At 40.6% G+C, this 16,750-nt stretch overlaps 3 protein-coding genes across 4 annotated transcripts; 2 read left to right on the forward strand and 1 right to left on the reverse strand.

Annotated features, from left to right (window-relative positions):
• On the forward strand, positions 1-4,523 carry LOC103414337 (receptor protein kinase-like protein ZAR1). Its single transcript, XM_008352734.4, has 2 exons — positions 1-1,742; positions 3,486-4,523. The coding sequence occupies exons 1-2, from the start codon at positions 230-232 to the stop codon at positions 4,118-4,120; spliced, it is 2,148 nt and encodes a 715-aa protein (XP_008350956.1). The 5' UTR covers positions 1-229; the 3' UTR covers positions 4,121-4,523.
• A 924-nt stretch (positions 4,524-5,447) lies between these two features.
• Positions 5,448-13,319, forward strand: LOC103414334 (mannosyl-oligosaccharide glucosidase GCS1-like). The gene is made up of 22 exons (XM_008352732.4): positions 5,448-5,851; positions 5,928-6,001; positions 6,323-6,574; positions 6,871-7,036; positions 7,582-7,668; positions 7,778-7,846; positions 7,963-8,059; positions 8,444-8,526; positions 9,018-9,125; positions 9,637-9,758; positions 9,942-10,049; positions 10,136-10,209; positions 10,497-10,622; positions 10,887-10,954; positions 11,151-11,300; positions 11,375-11,425; positions 11,621-11,677; positions 12,026-12,175; positions 12,266-12,357; positions 12,479-12,588; positions 12,672-12,735; positions 12,815-13,319. Exons 1-22 carry the CDS (start codon positions 5,549-5,551, stop codon positions 12,954-12,956), a joined length of 2,553 nt encoding a protein of 850 aa, XP_008350954.1. The 5' UTR covers positions 5,448-5,548; the 3' UTR covers positions 12,957-13,319.
• Positions 13,264-16,505, reverse strand: LOC103414336 (nuclear pore complex protein NUP54-like). Of its 2 annotated transcripts, XM_070810962.1 has the most exons (10): positions 16,361-16,505; positions 15,949-16,306; positions 15,796-15,849; positions 15,479-15,538; positions 15,262-15,372; positions 14,703-14,768; positions 14,539-14,625; positions 14,052-14,153; positions 13,809-13,958; positions 13,264-13,624 (listed from the first exon to the last, which is right to left on the reverse strand). In XM_070810962.1, exons 1-10 carry the CDS (start codon positions 16,441-16,443, stop codon positions 13,508-13,510), a joined length of 1,188 nt encoding a protein of 395 aa, XP_070667063.1. In that variant the 5' UTR covers positions 16,444-16,505; the 3' UTR covers positions 13,264-13,507. The 2 variants fall into 2 exon arrangements, with proteins under 2 accessions (XP_070667063.1, XP_008350955.2); XM_008352733.4 differs by having other exon boundaries at positions 15,949-16,443.
• Positions 16,506-16,750: the final 245 nt, after the last annotated feature.

Here is a 16,750-nt window from a genome sequence, read left to right on the forward strand (position 1 = left end):
CCACTCCCTTCTCCTTCCTTTGCTTCTCTTCTACTCCCCTCCTTCTTCCTTCTCTTTTTGGCGGGAAGTGGACCCCGCCAATCAAATTTCCTCCTTCCGCCGGTCTCTTTCTCATAAATACCCGCAGCACCACCCCACCCACACCTCCAACCACCCTCTCTCTCTCTCTAAACATGTACTTCAATTAAAACCCGCAATCTCCATCTCCTCCCATTTCTCCGGCCAAATTATGGAACCTTCCAGTTTCTACGCCCTCCTCGTACTCCTCCTCCTCGTCGACACCACACTCTCACTCAACTCCGACGGCCTCTCCCTCCTCTCTCTAAAATCCGCCGTTGACCAGCCCGCCGACGGCTCCGCCTTCTCCGACTGGCTCGACACCGACCCCACCCCATGCCGCTGGACCGGCATTTCCTGCATGAACATCTCCGGCTTCCCTGACCCCCGCGTCGTCGGAATCGCCCTATCCGGGAAGAATCTCCGCGGCTACATTCCCTCCGAGCTCAGCAACCTAGTAAACCTCCGCCGCCTCAACCTCCACGACAACAACTTCCACGGCTCAATCCCTTCCCAACTCTTCAACGCCACCTCACTCCTCCACAGCATCTTCCTCTACGGCAATAACCTCTCCGGCCCGCTTCCACCGTCGATCTGCAACCCCCCGCGTCTCCAGAACCTCGACCTCTCCAACAACTCCCTCTCCGGTCCGCTCCAGAAAGACTACTTAGAGAACTGCAAGCAATTGCAGCGGCTGATCCTCGCGAGAAACAGATTCGACGGAGAAATTCCGGCGGGAATTTGGTCCGGCATGGACAATCTAAACCAATTGGATCTCTCCTCAAACGAGTTAACCGGATCGGTGCCGGATGATTTCCTGGAGTTGAAGTCTCTGTCCGGCGCGCTCAACCTATCGTACAATCACTTATCGGGAAAGATTCCGAAATCCCTCGGCGATTTACCCGTGACGGTGAGCTTGGATCTCCGAAACAATAATTTCAGCGGCGAGATTCCTCAAACGGGGTCGTTTTCGAACCAAGGCCCCACCGCGTTTCTGGACAACCCTCTGTTATGCGGGTTTCCGCTTCAGAAAACTTGTAAAACCCCGGAACAGAGCTCCGCGGATAGTCCGAATTCGGGATCAGGATCGGAAAATAGTCCGGTAAAGGGTCTGAGTCCGGGTCTGATTATCCTAATCTCGGTGGCGGACGCCGCCGTAGTGGCGTTTATCGGATTAGTCGTCGTTTACATTTACTGGAAAAAGAAAGGCGACGAGAACGGATGCAGTTGTACCGGAAAGAGCAAATTTGGCGGCAACGAGAAGCGCCACCTCTGTAATCTCTGTTCTTGCGCTTGCATCAATGGCGGGTTCGGGAACCAGGATTCGGATTCGGGCGACCCGGAAAAGGCAGAGAGGGGAAAAGGGGAGGGGGATCTCGTCGCGATCGACAAAGGGTTCACATTCGAGCTGGACGAGCTGTTGAGGGCGTCGGCGTACGTGCTGGGGAAGAGCGGACTGGGGATCGTGTACAAAGTGGTGCTCGGGAATGGAATCCCGGTGGCGGTGAGGAGGTTGGGGGAGGGCGGGGATCAGAGGTATAAGGAGTTCGCGGCGGAGATTCAGGCGATCGGGCGGGTTAAGCATCCGAATGTGGTGAAGCTGAGGGCGTACTATTGGGCGCCCGACGAGAAGCTTCTCATCAGCGACTTCATTTCTAATGGCAACTTGGCCACTGCACTTCGCGGTAAGTTTTTTTTTTTTTTTTTCTTTCTATTTTGGTTTGTTTTTGTTTTATTTGTATGCTGTTGTGAATTACGTTATTGTGTCGTTTTGTGACTTCGAATCTGATGTGTCGTATTTTGTTTGGCGCCCTTTCGTTGACTTGTAGTCTTTTCGTGAATTCTTTTTACAGTAACGAAAGATTTTTCAGTGTGACATGTACAAGAAGTGGTACACCACGTATCAGTATATAAATTTTGAGATATGTGTGTTAAAAAGTTAATAACTTAGAAAATAAATTTTTTTACCACTTACATAAAAGCACGTGGTGTATCACCCATATTCCTGTCACAATGAAAATTTTCTCCACAATAACACTATTTGCGTCTAATTGGTGAGTGAAAGGTCTTCATACGGAAGATTTCAATATCTTCGCTTATAAATGAGAGTCTTAGTTTAAATGTTACGGTTAATGATATTAATTTATTTTCTTAGAGCATCTCCAAGGGAAGTAGCAGATAAATTGCTATGGCCTGCAAGAAAAACGCATCTTAGCGGAAGTAGGCAACTCAATTAGCAAAATAAAGAATTAGCAACTAACCTTATAAATATTTCTTCAAGGTAGCAAATTGGGTATCGCAATATAATTTATTTAGAAAGTATTGTTTAGTAAAGAGTATAAAAATAAACCCATAAGATGGGATGAAACCAATTATAGTTCAGTTATGAAACGGATATCCATTGAAAGAAAGAATTTACAAATCATTCCCGAACAAAACTTACAAACATGTCCTCGATGCATATCCATTCTTTATAGAAAGACGGAGGTTCTGTGAAGATCAAATCTGTCGAAATATTTGCCAACTTGGCAAGAAAAATGACATGATTAGATGTCACATTGTTTTATCATATATGGGCAAGTAGGTGTACGCATGCTATTTGATGGGAGTTGAGATCCTCTTAGGATTTCTGTGTCCAAGAACGGCGGATTCGAAGATCCGGGCCGTTTAAGGGGCTTGATTTTATGTGAGATGGGCTAGTGGAGACTGCAAAATTTAAATTGAGCGGTGCAGATTTCTGTATCCGTCAACTCCGAACACAGAGATCCGGAGAGGATTTCAATTTATTTGATATTTTGATGGCACTATATTTACCTTGCCTTATATTGGACTAGTGGAGACATGGAAAATGACTAGTGAGTATGTGCGCATTTCCGTGAGCTCAATCACAATTCACTACGTGGTAGGTCAGGACAATCATTTCATACTTGGTGCAGACCATTACAGCTTTTTGGCCTTGCTAGTTGTAAGAATAATTTGATGGGAAATGATTTCCGCACCATTTATAACTTCATGGACCCCCTAATCCTTTTTACCTACTCAATTGAGCATCGAAGGGGAATCAAGGGTCAGAATTAAGACTGGATGCACAGAAAGTGAAAAAGAATGTGCGAAAATCATTCTCGTTTGTCGATCAAATATATGTTCAATGTTAATGAAATTAGAACTTTTGAAGCAGAAAAGTGAACCTCCGTTTTTAATTTGATTGCTTGGTATGGATAGGATAGATTATATCTTTTGTGCAGGGGAAACGTAAAGGGTAGATTTACTTCCTTTGTCCTCTGCGGGAAATGATTATCCTATTTTCTGCCTTTCTTTTTAATTTTCCTTGGTGTCATGGAGCCACCGCAACTACCATGTCATAATTCGAGTCGATAACGTAAGCTGAACGCTATTGAAACTGAAAATTTTGAAATACAAATGTGCAGGGAGAATCGGTCAGTCATCATCAAGCCCCTCATGGACAACGAGGCTAAAGATCGCCAAGGGAACAGCCCGAGGTCTCGCCTACCTGCACGAATGCAGCCCCAGAAAGTTTGTCCACGGTGACATCAAACCCTCCAACATTCTCCTCGACAACGAATATCAAGCCTACATTTCCGATTTCGGACTCAACAGGCTGATCACAATCACAGGCAACAACCCCTCCTCCGGTGGCCTCATGGGCGGGGCTCTCCCTTACATGAAACCAGTCCAAACAGAGCGATCAAACAGCTACCGTGCCCCGGAGGCCCGTGTGACGGGCAGCAAACCCACCCAAAAATGGGACGTGTACTCGTTCGGTGTTGTGTTGCTTGAATTGCTCACAGGGAAGTCCCCGGAGCTCTCTCCGACCACGTCAACTTCGGCCGAAGTCTCAGACCTAGTGAGCTCTGTGAGGAAAGGGTTTGAGGATGAAAACCCTTTGTCGGATATGGTAGACCATGTGTTGATGCAAGAAGTGCATGCCAAAAAGGAGGTGCTTGCAGCTTTCCATGTAGCTCTTGCATGCACTGAGCTGGACCCTGAGGTTAGACCAAGGATGAAAACCGTCTCTGAAAATCTTGAAAGGGTTGGAACATGAGGATCGATACGTATACATAGTCGGGAGATAATTTCCGCACTTTCTTTTTGTCCCGCTGCATTTCTCCTTGTGTTTCGAGCTTCTATATTGAATATAAATTAAAAAAGAATCAAGAGATAAAAATGAAAAGAATAATGCAGCGGGTGAAAATCATTTCTCCAAATATAATCATGAAGTTCGACGTTCGTCCGACGGATTTGAAGATTTAGTTTTGTCAGATGGTGCATTTTGGTAAGTTGTGCTGTATTTATTTTGAAGAATCAATTCGTTCAGGAAGAACCCCATTTATTTTTTGGAAGTCAAGCAAATCCCCAGCATAATTTTGTTATACAATATTTATTTTCCTTTTGTGTAAAATTGATAATTAAGAATTCGCTAATTTAAAATGTTTAGTTTTTGCCAATTTCTATTTGCTTGTAATAATAATGGACCTTTTCTCCATTTTCCCCCTCAATTAATGCAATGTATAATGTAGATTCATAAGTTCTTAATTCAACAATTTTTGCCTACCGTCATTTTTTCTCCTCATTCACCACCTGATCCAGACCTAGCTGATTTTATTCAACTTAAAATATTGGATTGAGATAACAAGCGGTGAATTGTCTTAATGGATAAAAAATTTCTCTTCAACTCATTGTGTTTCGAATTCAAAATTCTCTCCCTACTCGCAGCGTAGAATATCCTCTTCAACCCCCTTTTTGGGTTCAAGCTCCCCCTAATTCTATATGGAAACCACGAAAAAACTCAGCTACTAATTTATTTGGGTTTTAACTTACACATGAAGCTAATTTCACTCCTAGTCCTAATTCAATTTTGTAAAAAACATTAACCAAGATTAAGTAAAATGACACGTGACAGATGATTATATGTATTGTGAGTATACCAGAATGACCATACACTAGAGTTTACAGTTGTGAGCAAAAATACTTCCCTGAAACTACCGAGTAATGTTATTCGTACCATGTTTTTATACCACATTTCTATACCACCTTAGGAAAACATGGTATCTGATGTGGATAGTCATATCATTTGAAAAATTTGCAAAACCCAAGGAAAGGTAGGAGAAAGACTCCTCGTATACCACAATCATAATTTAATTAACTAGTTTTTCTTAATTATTAGTTTATTAAATCATGAACTAAATTTAAAATCTGATTAATTCAAATGATGTGGTTGTCCACGTCAAATGACACCTAAAATGGTATGAAAATGTGATACAAAAACATGCTATGAATAACATTACTCGAAACTACCATCAGTATTGACCACGTGGCCGGAGAGGCAGATGCAGAAAAATGGAGCGAAGTTGCGCGTTGGCTTCCGCTCCAAATTAGTGGGCCGAGCAGTTGGGCCTATTATTTTCCATTTTCACTTTCTCTCTCTGTCTCAGCCAATACTTGAAACAGAGAACAGACAGTGAAGTCTAAAATGGCCGGAACTGGAAGAAGAAGCTCTCGGAGCAGAGCCAGCTCCTCCAGAGACGGCAATGACGGAGACACAGTTCCTCTCCGACCACCTCCCAATTTGCGGACTCAGAGAGGTGGCAGAGGCAGAAGTCAAACTTCAATCGGAATTTTCAACGTTAATCTCAAAGTCCTGCTAGGGCTCAGCGCGATCGCCTTCTTCGCCATCTTGTATTTGATTAACAACCTCATGAAGCATGTCGAACAAGCTCCGACGCCGAGGGTCGTCACGCCCTTCCCGGCTCCAAAGCTCATGGACCTCCCTCAGGTATTCGATTTTTCTTCGTTGACTATGTAATGCGTGTATTCTGTGAGTTGATTGTGCATTTTTCGGGTTGTGGCAGTTTCAAGGTGAGCACAAAGAGAGCTTGTATTGGGGAACTTATCGGCCGAACGTGTATCTCGGAATCCGGGCTAGGTATGCCTTTTTCATTGCCGATCATAATAATCTTTTTCTTGAATGTTTTGTTTAGAATTCATGTTCATTTAGTTGACATCGTATCGGTTGTGTATTTTCGGGGATTTTGAGCATAAATTTACGTTTTGGTAGTAAGTTTTGTTACTCTTGTCTGTATAACTAGGCACTTGATCAAATTGTTGATCAATATTTGTTTCTTGATGTGCTCGGTCTTGCACTTTATCTCATTTCACTAACATTGACGGATGCATTGTTTTTTCCTTGTGTGTATTTAGACTTTGCGAATGATGTGGTTGTGATTCTAGTTGTTGCACCTTGCAGGACTCCTCGGTCTTTAATTGCCGGGTTAATGTGGATTGGTATAAAGGATGGGAGATATTTCATGCGGCATGTTTGCCAAGATTCTGATGATCTGAGTAAATATGGTTGGGCACAACATGATGGACGCAGTTTTGGACATCAAGTCATTGTTGACCATGACATGAACTTGGCAACAAGTTTCTTGAAATCCAAGGGTGAAGACAGTGGCTATGGCGGAGATTGGGCAGTTCAAATTGATGTGCAGAACCACAAGTAAAAAGCCTGACCTAAATCTGTAACGCTTTTTCTTTATGAAATGAACAGGGTATTGGCATAATGTGAAGTGAATTTAGGATTTAATGGAAGGTGTGAAGATAATACTTACAAGTATGTTGATGTGGTGAAGAGAAATGCGTAGAGTTTCTCTTAATTTTCTGTTGGGAGTTGAGACCCTTCCAAGGAGGTGTGAGGGTTGTGGCATTTTTTGTTTCTAATAGTAGATGGATTTGCGCATGCATTCTTTATACATGAATCTTTTATTGACTCTTTTCATCATGCCTCATGCTCAGATCTAAAGGGAACGAGGAAGCTTCACATATCTTTTTCTATTTGGCCGATGAAGATGGAAATACTCTAAATTTAGGTGGAGATACCTTGGACATTCATGAGAACTCTCTCCTTGCATCTGGTTCACGGATGGACGTTGGAAGTTGGCAGCTACATTTAAAATCACTGGTAATGTTATGAAGATATTGTTACAGCACAGAAAAATAATAATATCTTTTATATTGAAAGAAAATGTCATATGAATTATGATGAGGAAATATATTTCCGTGAACCATTAAGCATTCTTGGTCTACCTCGCTAACTTAAGATCCGTTGAATGCTGCCATAGAGTATCATGGTCTTTGTGGTATTCGTGTTATTAGCTAAAAAATAATTAATAATCCAAACAATTCAATGTCCGCTCCGACCAAGGACAGAGCAAAGATAGGGTTCACATGTGCTAGAGCCAACATCAAAATTAGGAATAAATAGAAAAAAGTAGGAAAAGCTTTAGAACATCAGGGGGAAAAATGGAAAACCCTCTAATAACTTACTCATCCAACCCACCCAGCCCACCCCATCCTAACTTATCCCCACCACAAGGTCACAGTGCACCCCAAACTTATGACTTGCTCTGTCACTTGTTCCGCATTATCTGTGTTCTTACTCATTTCTGAGTTGATGTATTGAAGGCTCCAATACTGATCCATTACTTCTCTGTGTTTTCTTTTCAGGAGGATTTGGAAGTTCATTATGCTGGTTTTAAGACGCCTCATATTCACAACTTATCAGATCTTGTTCAGGAAAATCTTGGACTACAAGTATATCACAGTTTCATGACATCATTTTATTATCCAAAAAAAATGAATCAGCTTTTTAATATCTACAATTCTTGCCTTGAATGCCTCGATTTCACTTCCATGTTTTTAGGTAAGGAAGTTTGGTCGACTGCAGCTACCTGACACATCTGAAGATTCTCCAAATATTCTAGTTTTTCAGGTACATTGTGGTAAAGTGTGCTACTTTTTTAGTCTAACTAATCATTAGTCATTAGTTTTCACTCTTGATTTTTCTTTCTCATCCACCTTCTCCTGTGGTTTCCCATTGTTATCCAGATTTCTGCTAGGGCACCTTTCAGGACAGATGTTGCATTCATATCTGGAACTGGTTTGGAAAGTTCAAGAGTAAAAGAACGTGTCAGCAGCCTTACAGGTTCGTCTTCCATTTAATCATGATAGGTAATAATAATAGAAGCATAAGAGGGTTCCACTGAGTACACAAAAGCATATAAGAGAAGCTTGAAAATGTGAAAGACTATAAATTAACCGAGCTCTGTGTCAGACTTCCATTAAGGGACCATGAGGACCGAATAATTGATGTTTCACAATCAAGAACTCAAATGTTGAACCCATTGGCCATTCTTCCAAGTCTTAATGCTTATACTTCCTACAATTTTGGGTTTTGTCAAGAACCAGAAATTAGAATCTTGCTTTCTGCTATTCTTTAATAACTGTGTGTGCATTTCCTGATTTCATGAGTGACTTCCAATTAAATGTTATATTGCCCTTAACTTTTATTAGTTACTCTATGATCAAGGTACCTCACTGACCAATCAACTGAAGGAGAAGCAAAGAGAATTTGACACAAAATTTGAGAAGAGCTTTAGTCTGGTTGACAAGGTACTTTGGAAATCAGTTTCCCAGGATAATGCATTTTGTTACAAACTATTGAATCGGACCTGCTATTTGAATGTCTTGTTGAAAGTGAAATATTTATGTAGTCACACATTTACATGAATTTACACTGAGTATTGCTCTATGATAATACTTTTGATTTTGGATGACATGGTGAAAAAGATTGAGCCAGTCCATCCTGGTAGCTTAATCTGATGACCTAGTCTGCCATTTTCAGTTTTATGTTGTATCTCTATGGAATGTTTGGGAGTCTTTACTGTATTTTGGCTACACAAGGAAAAGCCTTTATGGCATGTCTTGCATTTCAGTAGGATAGTTGCTGATGCTCTACATATGCAGTTACAAACAATGGCATTAAAAATTTCACGAAACTGAGATAGTTATGTGTGCATTATGAGAATTGAAGCTTCATCTAATGTGCTTAGATATAATTGTGCAACAAAAGACTTCTAAACTCGTTGTTACTATGCTTTCAGCTTGATCCTGAATCTATTGTTGCTGGTAAGGCTGCCATAGGAAACTTGTTGGGTGGCATCGGCTACTTCTTTGGCCAGTCAAAAATTGCTGTCTCCGGGGATACGTTCGTAAGTTATTGGTTACCTCTATGTGCTACTGGTCCTCCTTTTAAAAGTTTATACTTTTCCTCTGTTTTCACAATTTTGTTTCTTAAAAGAAAAAGACTTCATTTTCCATTTCCCTCTTTTCCCCCGTAATTTAGGGAAAATAAGATCTCTTAAAGCATCATATGACTAATTGTATGGTCACACAAAATTAGATGCTAATGGTTGCTGCTTAACTAAGTGTTCGTGAAATCCACCTCTTTTGCTTCCAAATATGAGCTAGTGTTAGAAGAAAAAACCATGACGTTCATAACATTATTAGAATATGATATCAGTGGGTTTTGATCACAATAACTATTTTCTGAATGGGCCTTAACAGAATAGTTAATTGGAAGTGACCAAATTTATGAAAATTTATGGTCATATCTGTGTGGACATCTGAAAAAATAAAGCCATGGATTTATTTATTATGCTTGGTGAAGATATCAGTGTGGACATCTGACAAAATCATGCAGTTGGCCATTTCCTCTTGCAGTCGGGAAGTCATGATAATTCTATTTCATATTGGCCTGCTGAGCTTTACACAGCTGTTCCAAGTCGTCCCTTTTTTCCAAGGGGATTTTTATGGGATGAAGGTTTTCATCAACTTTTGATCTGGTGAGTTGCCTCATGTTTTTCAGTATGCATGTTACTCCAATTTGTCTCAGTTCAGCTGCTGCCTTTGTAATTTCTTGAAGAATTATAAAGATATAAAAAGTTAAGTACCTTATGTTAGTGTGCTATCGGTCTACTTCTGGAAAATGGAAACTCTTTCATATATGCATCCTTAATATTGAGCAGGCGTTGGGATAAACATATTTCCTTGGACATCATAGGACACTGGTTAGATCTAATGAATATTGATGGATGGATTCCACGTGAGCAAATTTTAGGTGCTGAAGCTCTAAGGTACATTCTTGTTCAAATATGTGTATACCTCAGCTAAGATTTTGTCAGTGTAAGTAGTTTGTGATATTTTTTGTGTGTACCTGCAGTAAAGTCCCAAGTGAATTTGTTACTCAGCTTCCAACAAATGGAAATCCACCAGCTCTGCTTTTGGCGTTGCGTGGTAACTGAATTTTTTTTTTCTTCACTTAAACCTTTCTGTCCATGGAAAATTGAAAATGTAGTTGTTTTGTGTGATTTTAAGCTAAGGAAAGACTATTTTGTCATCCATGCCCCCAAAAGTGTTAACTTTAGTTGTTCAAGAAACATTATGTCGTGAGACATATGTCTGAACTTTTGACTTCCTAGTTTCTTCCCATATCCCTCAGAATGCATATTGTCTACTTGAAAATTTTGTTGGTTTGCTGTATATATTATTTACGATGTGATCTGAAAGTTTGCTTCTTCCAGACTTAGTTCATGGCTTAAAGATAAACAAGTTTACTGCTGCTGAAAGCGATGCGATATCTTCGTTCGTAGAACGGGCTTTTGTTCGCCTAGAAGCATGGTTTCAATGGTTCAACACTACCCAATCAGGTATAGAAGGGTTTGTCAATCTTTAGTCTCTGCCATGGGGTTTTTCTTTATAGGAGGGCAAGGGTCGTGATGCATGTGTTTATGGTCTGCTGTTTTAGTTTTACTGAGCAATATGTTTACTCAAGGGCAAATCTTTGGTATGTTTATCGTCTGTTATTGTACTGAGTACGTGAAATGTGTATGTGCATGCATACTTGTGCTTGTATGTGCGTGGTGGACTGTAGCCATGTGTTTGTGTTACTGACTATGATTGTATGAACAAAGGGAAGGAAGTGGGAAGCTACTATTGGCATGGGAGAGACAGCACAACAAATAGGGAACTAAACCCAAAGGTTCCGCTTTACAGAATTTCTTACTCTTTTAGACGTGTATTAAACAAAATCTGTTACCTTTTGTTTTAACTTGCAAGAAATGTGGTATGATATGGGGCATCATATGCCTGAGTTGCTCAGCTTTGGAACAAATTTAAGTAAAACTTCCTGTTTAAAACACTGCTAGTAAACTGAGATTGTATTATTGCATGTCCAGACGCTGTCTTCTGGATTGGATGATTATCCACGTGCTTCCCATCCAAGTGAGGATGAGCGTCACGTAGATCTTAGATGCTGGATGCTACTTGCGGCAGATTGCTTGCATTCCATTGCAGAACTGTTTGAGAAGGAAAATAAATCTGCAAAGGTAAGGCAAACAAATACGTATGGAAACACAACTGTGATTTATCAATTAGTTAACATATAAATTAAATAATGCAGAAATACGGTGCTACAGTTAAGTTACTCTCGGATTTTGAAACTCTGAATCAGGTTCGTTTGTCAATTGTCATTATCATATCTATAGTTTGTTGCAGCATATTCTTCTTGATGCATTTTACTACAATATATATTTCCACGCCATCATTTTGTGTTTGTGTCTAATAACTACATCTTCTTGGTTAATTACTTTTTCACTGTTTGGTTCATTGTATTTACAATTATATCTTATACGCTCCTCTTGGACAGATGCACTATGACGATACATATGGAACATATTTTGATTTTGGAAATCATACGGAAAAGGTATGCTACTTGCTTAATCCCTTTTTCTTCTTTTTTGTGATATTTTCACATGGTACATGGTTTTTTTTTCTTTTCACAATTCTAGTTAATATCTTGATATGTGGGTAAATATACTCACAAGAGTCAAGACTGCTTATAAGTGAATAATGATGTTGATGTGGGGACTTAAAGTTTCTTATACCATGGGCTGTCATGTCATAATTGAGTTAGATAAATTTTATCGCCGAACAGATGGTTTCCTGATGTGTCTAATTATCCGTTACATAAACATCTACAGGTGGATAGCCTTTTAGCTTTTCGGTTACAATAGTTGCATGCTAAAATTGGGCATTGGTTTGATTTTACTAGGTTCGTTTAGTTTGGAAAGAAGTGATAACAGGACACAATTATGCAACCAGAGAGCTCGTGCGGGAGGTATTAGAAAGCCCCAAGTTGAGACTCGTTCCTCACATCGGCCCTATTAGTCTTTTCCCATTCATTGGAAGGATTATACCAGCTGTAAGTTGTGTCATCTGATTGAATACTCTACCGATTATGTATCATTATTGTCATGTAACCATAAGACCACTTCTCTCTTGTTTGATATAGGATTCAAGGATTTTGGAAAAACAGCTAGACCTTATATCAAATCGGAGCATCTTATGGACAGATTATGGACTCCGCTCTCTTGCCAAAACAAGGTGATCAAGTATACAGATTATGTAAACTGAATTGGTTTTCATGGTAGAATTAATTTTCCCCTGACGTCTGAGGACCATGTTAATTCGGAAGCACTAAATATTTTCATCTTTTATGCGACAGTTCCGTGTACATGAAACGCAACACAGAGCATGATGCCCCTTACTGGAGGGGTCCAATATGGATGAACATGAACTACATGATTCTATCATCGCTCCATCATTACTCTAGAGGTACACAGCTTACCGCCTCCCGCTATGAAGATTGAAGCATTATTCTTTCTTTTATAACTGTCGTATTGTTTGAATTGTTTCAGTGGATGGACCATATAAAGAAAAAGCGAGAACCATCTACGACGACTTGAGAGGCAATTTGATTAGGTATGTTAAGCCATTCTGTCCATGTAATGCTGAATCTGCTATGTTCAATGGATTTAAACATGTTTCCCGTATGTTGCAGAAACGTCGTGAAAAATTATCACAAAACCGGGTTCTTCTGGGAACAATATGATCAGAGGAACGGCAAGGGAAAAGGCGCACGCGTATTCCATGGCTGGACATCTATCGTGTTGTTAATCATGGCAGAAGCTTACTCTAGTTAGTGAGCGCATCATAGGAAAAATTGATAGTTGGATTCTGATACGTACAAGGCGCAAGGCTCTTTAAAAGCGATAACGTCGAAAATGCCAGAATGAGCAATGTGGTCTAATCTAGTCCGAAAAGAATGGTGATACCGTAGTGATACCGGTGGAGTCTTCAATTTTCGTTTCTTGAACCCTACCGTTACTACTTGTACTGATACAAGAGAGCTTAGAAGCGATTTTGGTTGTTAGAAAACACTTTTAGCCGGTTCAGGTTCTTTTAAGCAGTCTCAAACAGTACTAATGATATATTTGGAGCCTGACAAGATGAGAGACCAAGGAACGTATACCCATTACCAAATAAGAGTTAATGTTCGTTGCAAATGATGCAGGTAGAAAAATGAGTCTCATCTCTCTCTCTGGTGGTCAGCTAAAATGATTTGGATGGTTTAACTCAAAGCCTCTGTTAACGGTTCAAGGGTTATCGCCGGCCACTGCCACTGATAGCTAAATCAAACGCAATAATTTAAATATAAACAAATTACAATTAACAAACCAACAAACTTTCCGTCTTAGCTTCCGTTCTCTGTTGTTTCTGTATCCTCTGCCATTATAATCTCCATATCCCGGATATCTCGCTTCAAAACATTGCCTAGTCTCGCAATAGCTTCCGTCTGCTGTTGTAACACCTGCTCCACAAAAACGACCAATTCATTTACCCAATTCTGGTGTTATTATATAAAGGAGTGTGCCTTTAAACGCCGATAATATGTACAGTTTTCTTTTCCGAAATCAAATATTGTGCATAAGATAGGGTTGAAATATTCAGGAGGTGAGATGAAAAAGAAATTTTCCAAACTAGTCCACTCTCACCTCTTGCATAGCAGCGAGACTCTGTTCATGGATTTTGGTTGATCCTGGAAGATAACCTAAAGCACCCGCACCAATAGAATTCTCTTGGACACGGGATATGGTTAGCAGGTTTTGTACCCTCCTAGTAAGCTCAGCTCCGGATCCTTTCAACTGCAAATCCATTTGCTTGTTAGTATCTTCACCGAATGACAGATGACAAGTAGGATGCATAGAAAAGGGATGAAGGGCATAGTAATGAAGTACCTGTCTAGTAACTGCAGCTAACTTCTCGGCCAATTCTACTTCACCTTTCATTAAGGGCAGTCGGAAACCCTTGCCCTCTAGTGCCTCCAGTATTCTCATCACCTTTCAGAATAGCAAAAGAAAACAAAGATGTCAAAACACTTGGCCAATACAAAACGCATAAGCTACCTGCACAAGAACGGTTTAAACCCTCCAAGCAAACAACAATCATATACCCAGACCTCTGGTTGTTGGTTAAGCACTGTCAGTCACAACGCCACATTGCGAGGACGGTATTTTATTCTAAGCCAACTTTAAAAATAACAGAGGCAATAAGGGACAATGAGGTGTGAACCTTATTTTCCTTCATCATTAAATGACGTTTTTAGCTCAAGGTAGACTAGAAATTTGAAGCTAATGATGAAACTCATGTTACTCAATATTTACAGAACTCATCTTACTCAATATTTACAGTTTCTCATATATATATAGCAGAAAGTGTACTCACCCTCAAAAGGCGCCTTTGAAGACCTTGTTCTTTTTGTCTCATTCTCTCGATCCAAGGAAGAGTATCAGCTTGAAAATGCCTTTGAAGCTGCAAATGATACAAGGCATGAAACCATTTTCAAATTTGTGGTAAAAGTAGATGGGCATTTGAACAATAAGTGATACCATCTTGACATTGCTTTGGGTCATTTGCAATCTCTCAGCATCTGAAAGAAGGACTTCATCTTGGAGCTGCATGAACTCAGTTTGAAACATCACACATTACTAAACGATAACAAATTTCTCCAAATACATAAGTTGGTGTCACCATGCAAGAACAAAAATTAATTTTTCCTTTTCTCCATCTCATCAGCTATCAAAACTGGTTCTCGCAATTTTTTTTTCTACTCAAACCCCATATTAGTTCAATACTTGCATCATAGCAATGATCCAACTATAGACATATGGGACAACAACTCTGGTGGGTAATCAACAATTTTACAGAATTGTTCGCCAAATCTCAGTCAGTAACTGCCATCACAGAACTCATAGAGTCATAAATACCCCTGGACTGTAACATCTCCAAAATTTGCATTCACGAACACCAACTAGTGAATTTTAAGTTTTAACTAAAAGAAACCCTCAAAATAATACTTAAATGTACTATTTCCAAGTAGTAACAATATAAGAAACAGCCAACAATACTCCAAACAATATCGCTACGCTTCAAACTAATAACAATTACCTTCAGGCGTTGAGAGAGATCTTTAAATCCCTGAACAAGCTGAGGCCACAGGCGTTCCCTGTCAGTACTTTCCAGACCTTCGAGCTTCGCCATAGCCTCTGCCCACATAATCTGGCAATGCAAACTATTCTCCAAACTTAGCCGGAAAAAAGAAAGAAATTAAACCTGATAATGCCCGTAACACCTAGTAAATAAAAAAGGGGAACAATATACTCACATCCGATACACCAGCAGGCTTCACCCTGAACTGCGGATCAGTTACGCTAAACAGCAAATGCTGCAAAAATCAAGACAGTCATTCATTTCTCATACGGAAGTCCACAACTAAGCTCGTCAAAGGCAGACAGATATTAAAATCTAGAGTTTTAAATCAAACATGAACGTCACCACTTGGCACCTTCTAAAACAAGCATAATTTTGCAACCTTACTTCCATTTTCTCAGCAACCAAACAGACAGGTATAGATATCATGGGCGGGAAGGCAATGCATTCGAAATTGTAACAAAATCAATAAAAATAAACTAGAAGACAAACCTTAAAAGCATATTTAGGGTTTCCAGGCTCGTCCTTGTAAGCGTCAACAATTGCCTAACGCAAAAAACCATAATCCGTCAAATCAAAACGAAATTGAAAGCTAGGGTTAGGGTTTCTGCACTGAATAATCAATAACAAAAAGGAAAACAATACTTGAATATCGCGATCGGCGAGAGAGAAAGGGAGAGGAGCGACGGGAGCCATCTGAGTCGTCAATTGAGAGTTAGGGAAGGGCGTCGGCTGCTGCGGCGTAGTGAACGGGCTCTGAAACCCAAAGCCGCCAGCAGACTGAGGCTGCTGAAACGACTGCGTTTGCTGCTGAGTTTGAGAAGAGAATGGAGTGTTGAATAAGGAGCCGAAGCCACCGGTGGAAAATGCAGACGTCGACGGAGTTCCAAAGGCCGGAGCCGGAGCCGAAGGAGTAAAGAACGACGGGGTCGATGAGGGCATCCCAAAGGTCGGGGTCGACGACGGGGTGCCGAAGGCTGGGGTCGACGACGGCGTCCCGAAGGCGGGGGTCGACGACGGCGTCCCGAAGGCGGGGGTCGACGACGGCGTCCCGAAGGCGGGGGTCGACGACGGCGTCCCGAAGGCGGGGGTTGACGACGGCGTACCAAAAGGTGACGACGAAGATTGAGCTCCGAACATTGTCGCTGGCTGATGCTGCTTCTCTCTCGCTGTTGAATGTAGAGAGAGAGAGAGTGGTGTAGCTCAGCAGTTCAACGTTTTGCCTCTGCCTGCTTTTTGGTTTCTTTGTCTCCGCTTTTTCTCTCACTAGATTTTGTGAAAAGATTAATTTCATAATTTTGGAGATTCTTGGTTTTTATTCCGAAGCGTGACGTATCTCAATTCCCAAAGAGTTGAATTAAAACTTCAACGGAGTCCGGAATGGCTAAAAAAGTTTCAGTTCACTCCGATTAACAGATTTACATAACACACGTCCTCGTAAAGCTTT

Source organism: Malus domestica, chromosome 13 (assembly GCF_042453785.1).
Source record: "Malus domestica chromosome 13, GDT2T_hap1".
NCBI lineage: Eukaryota > Viridiplantae > Streptophyta > Magnoliopsida > Rosales > Rosaceae > Malus > Malus domestica.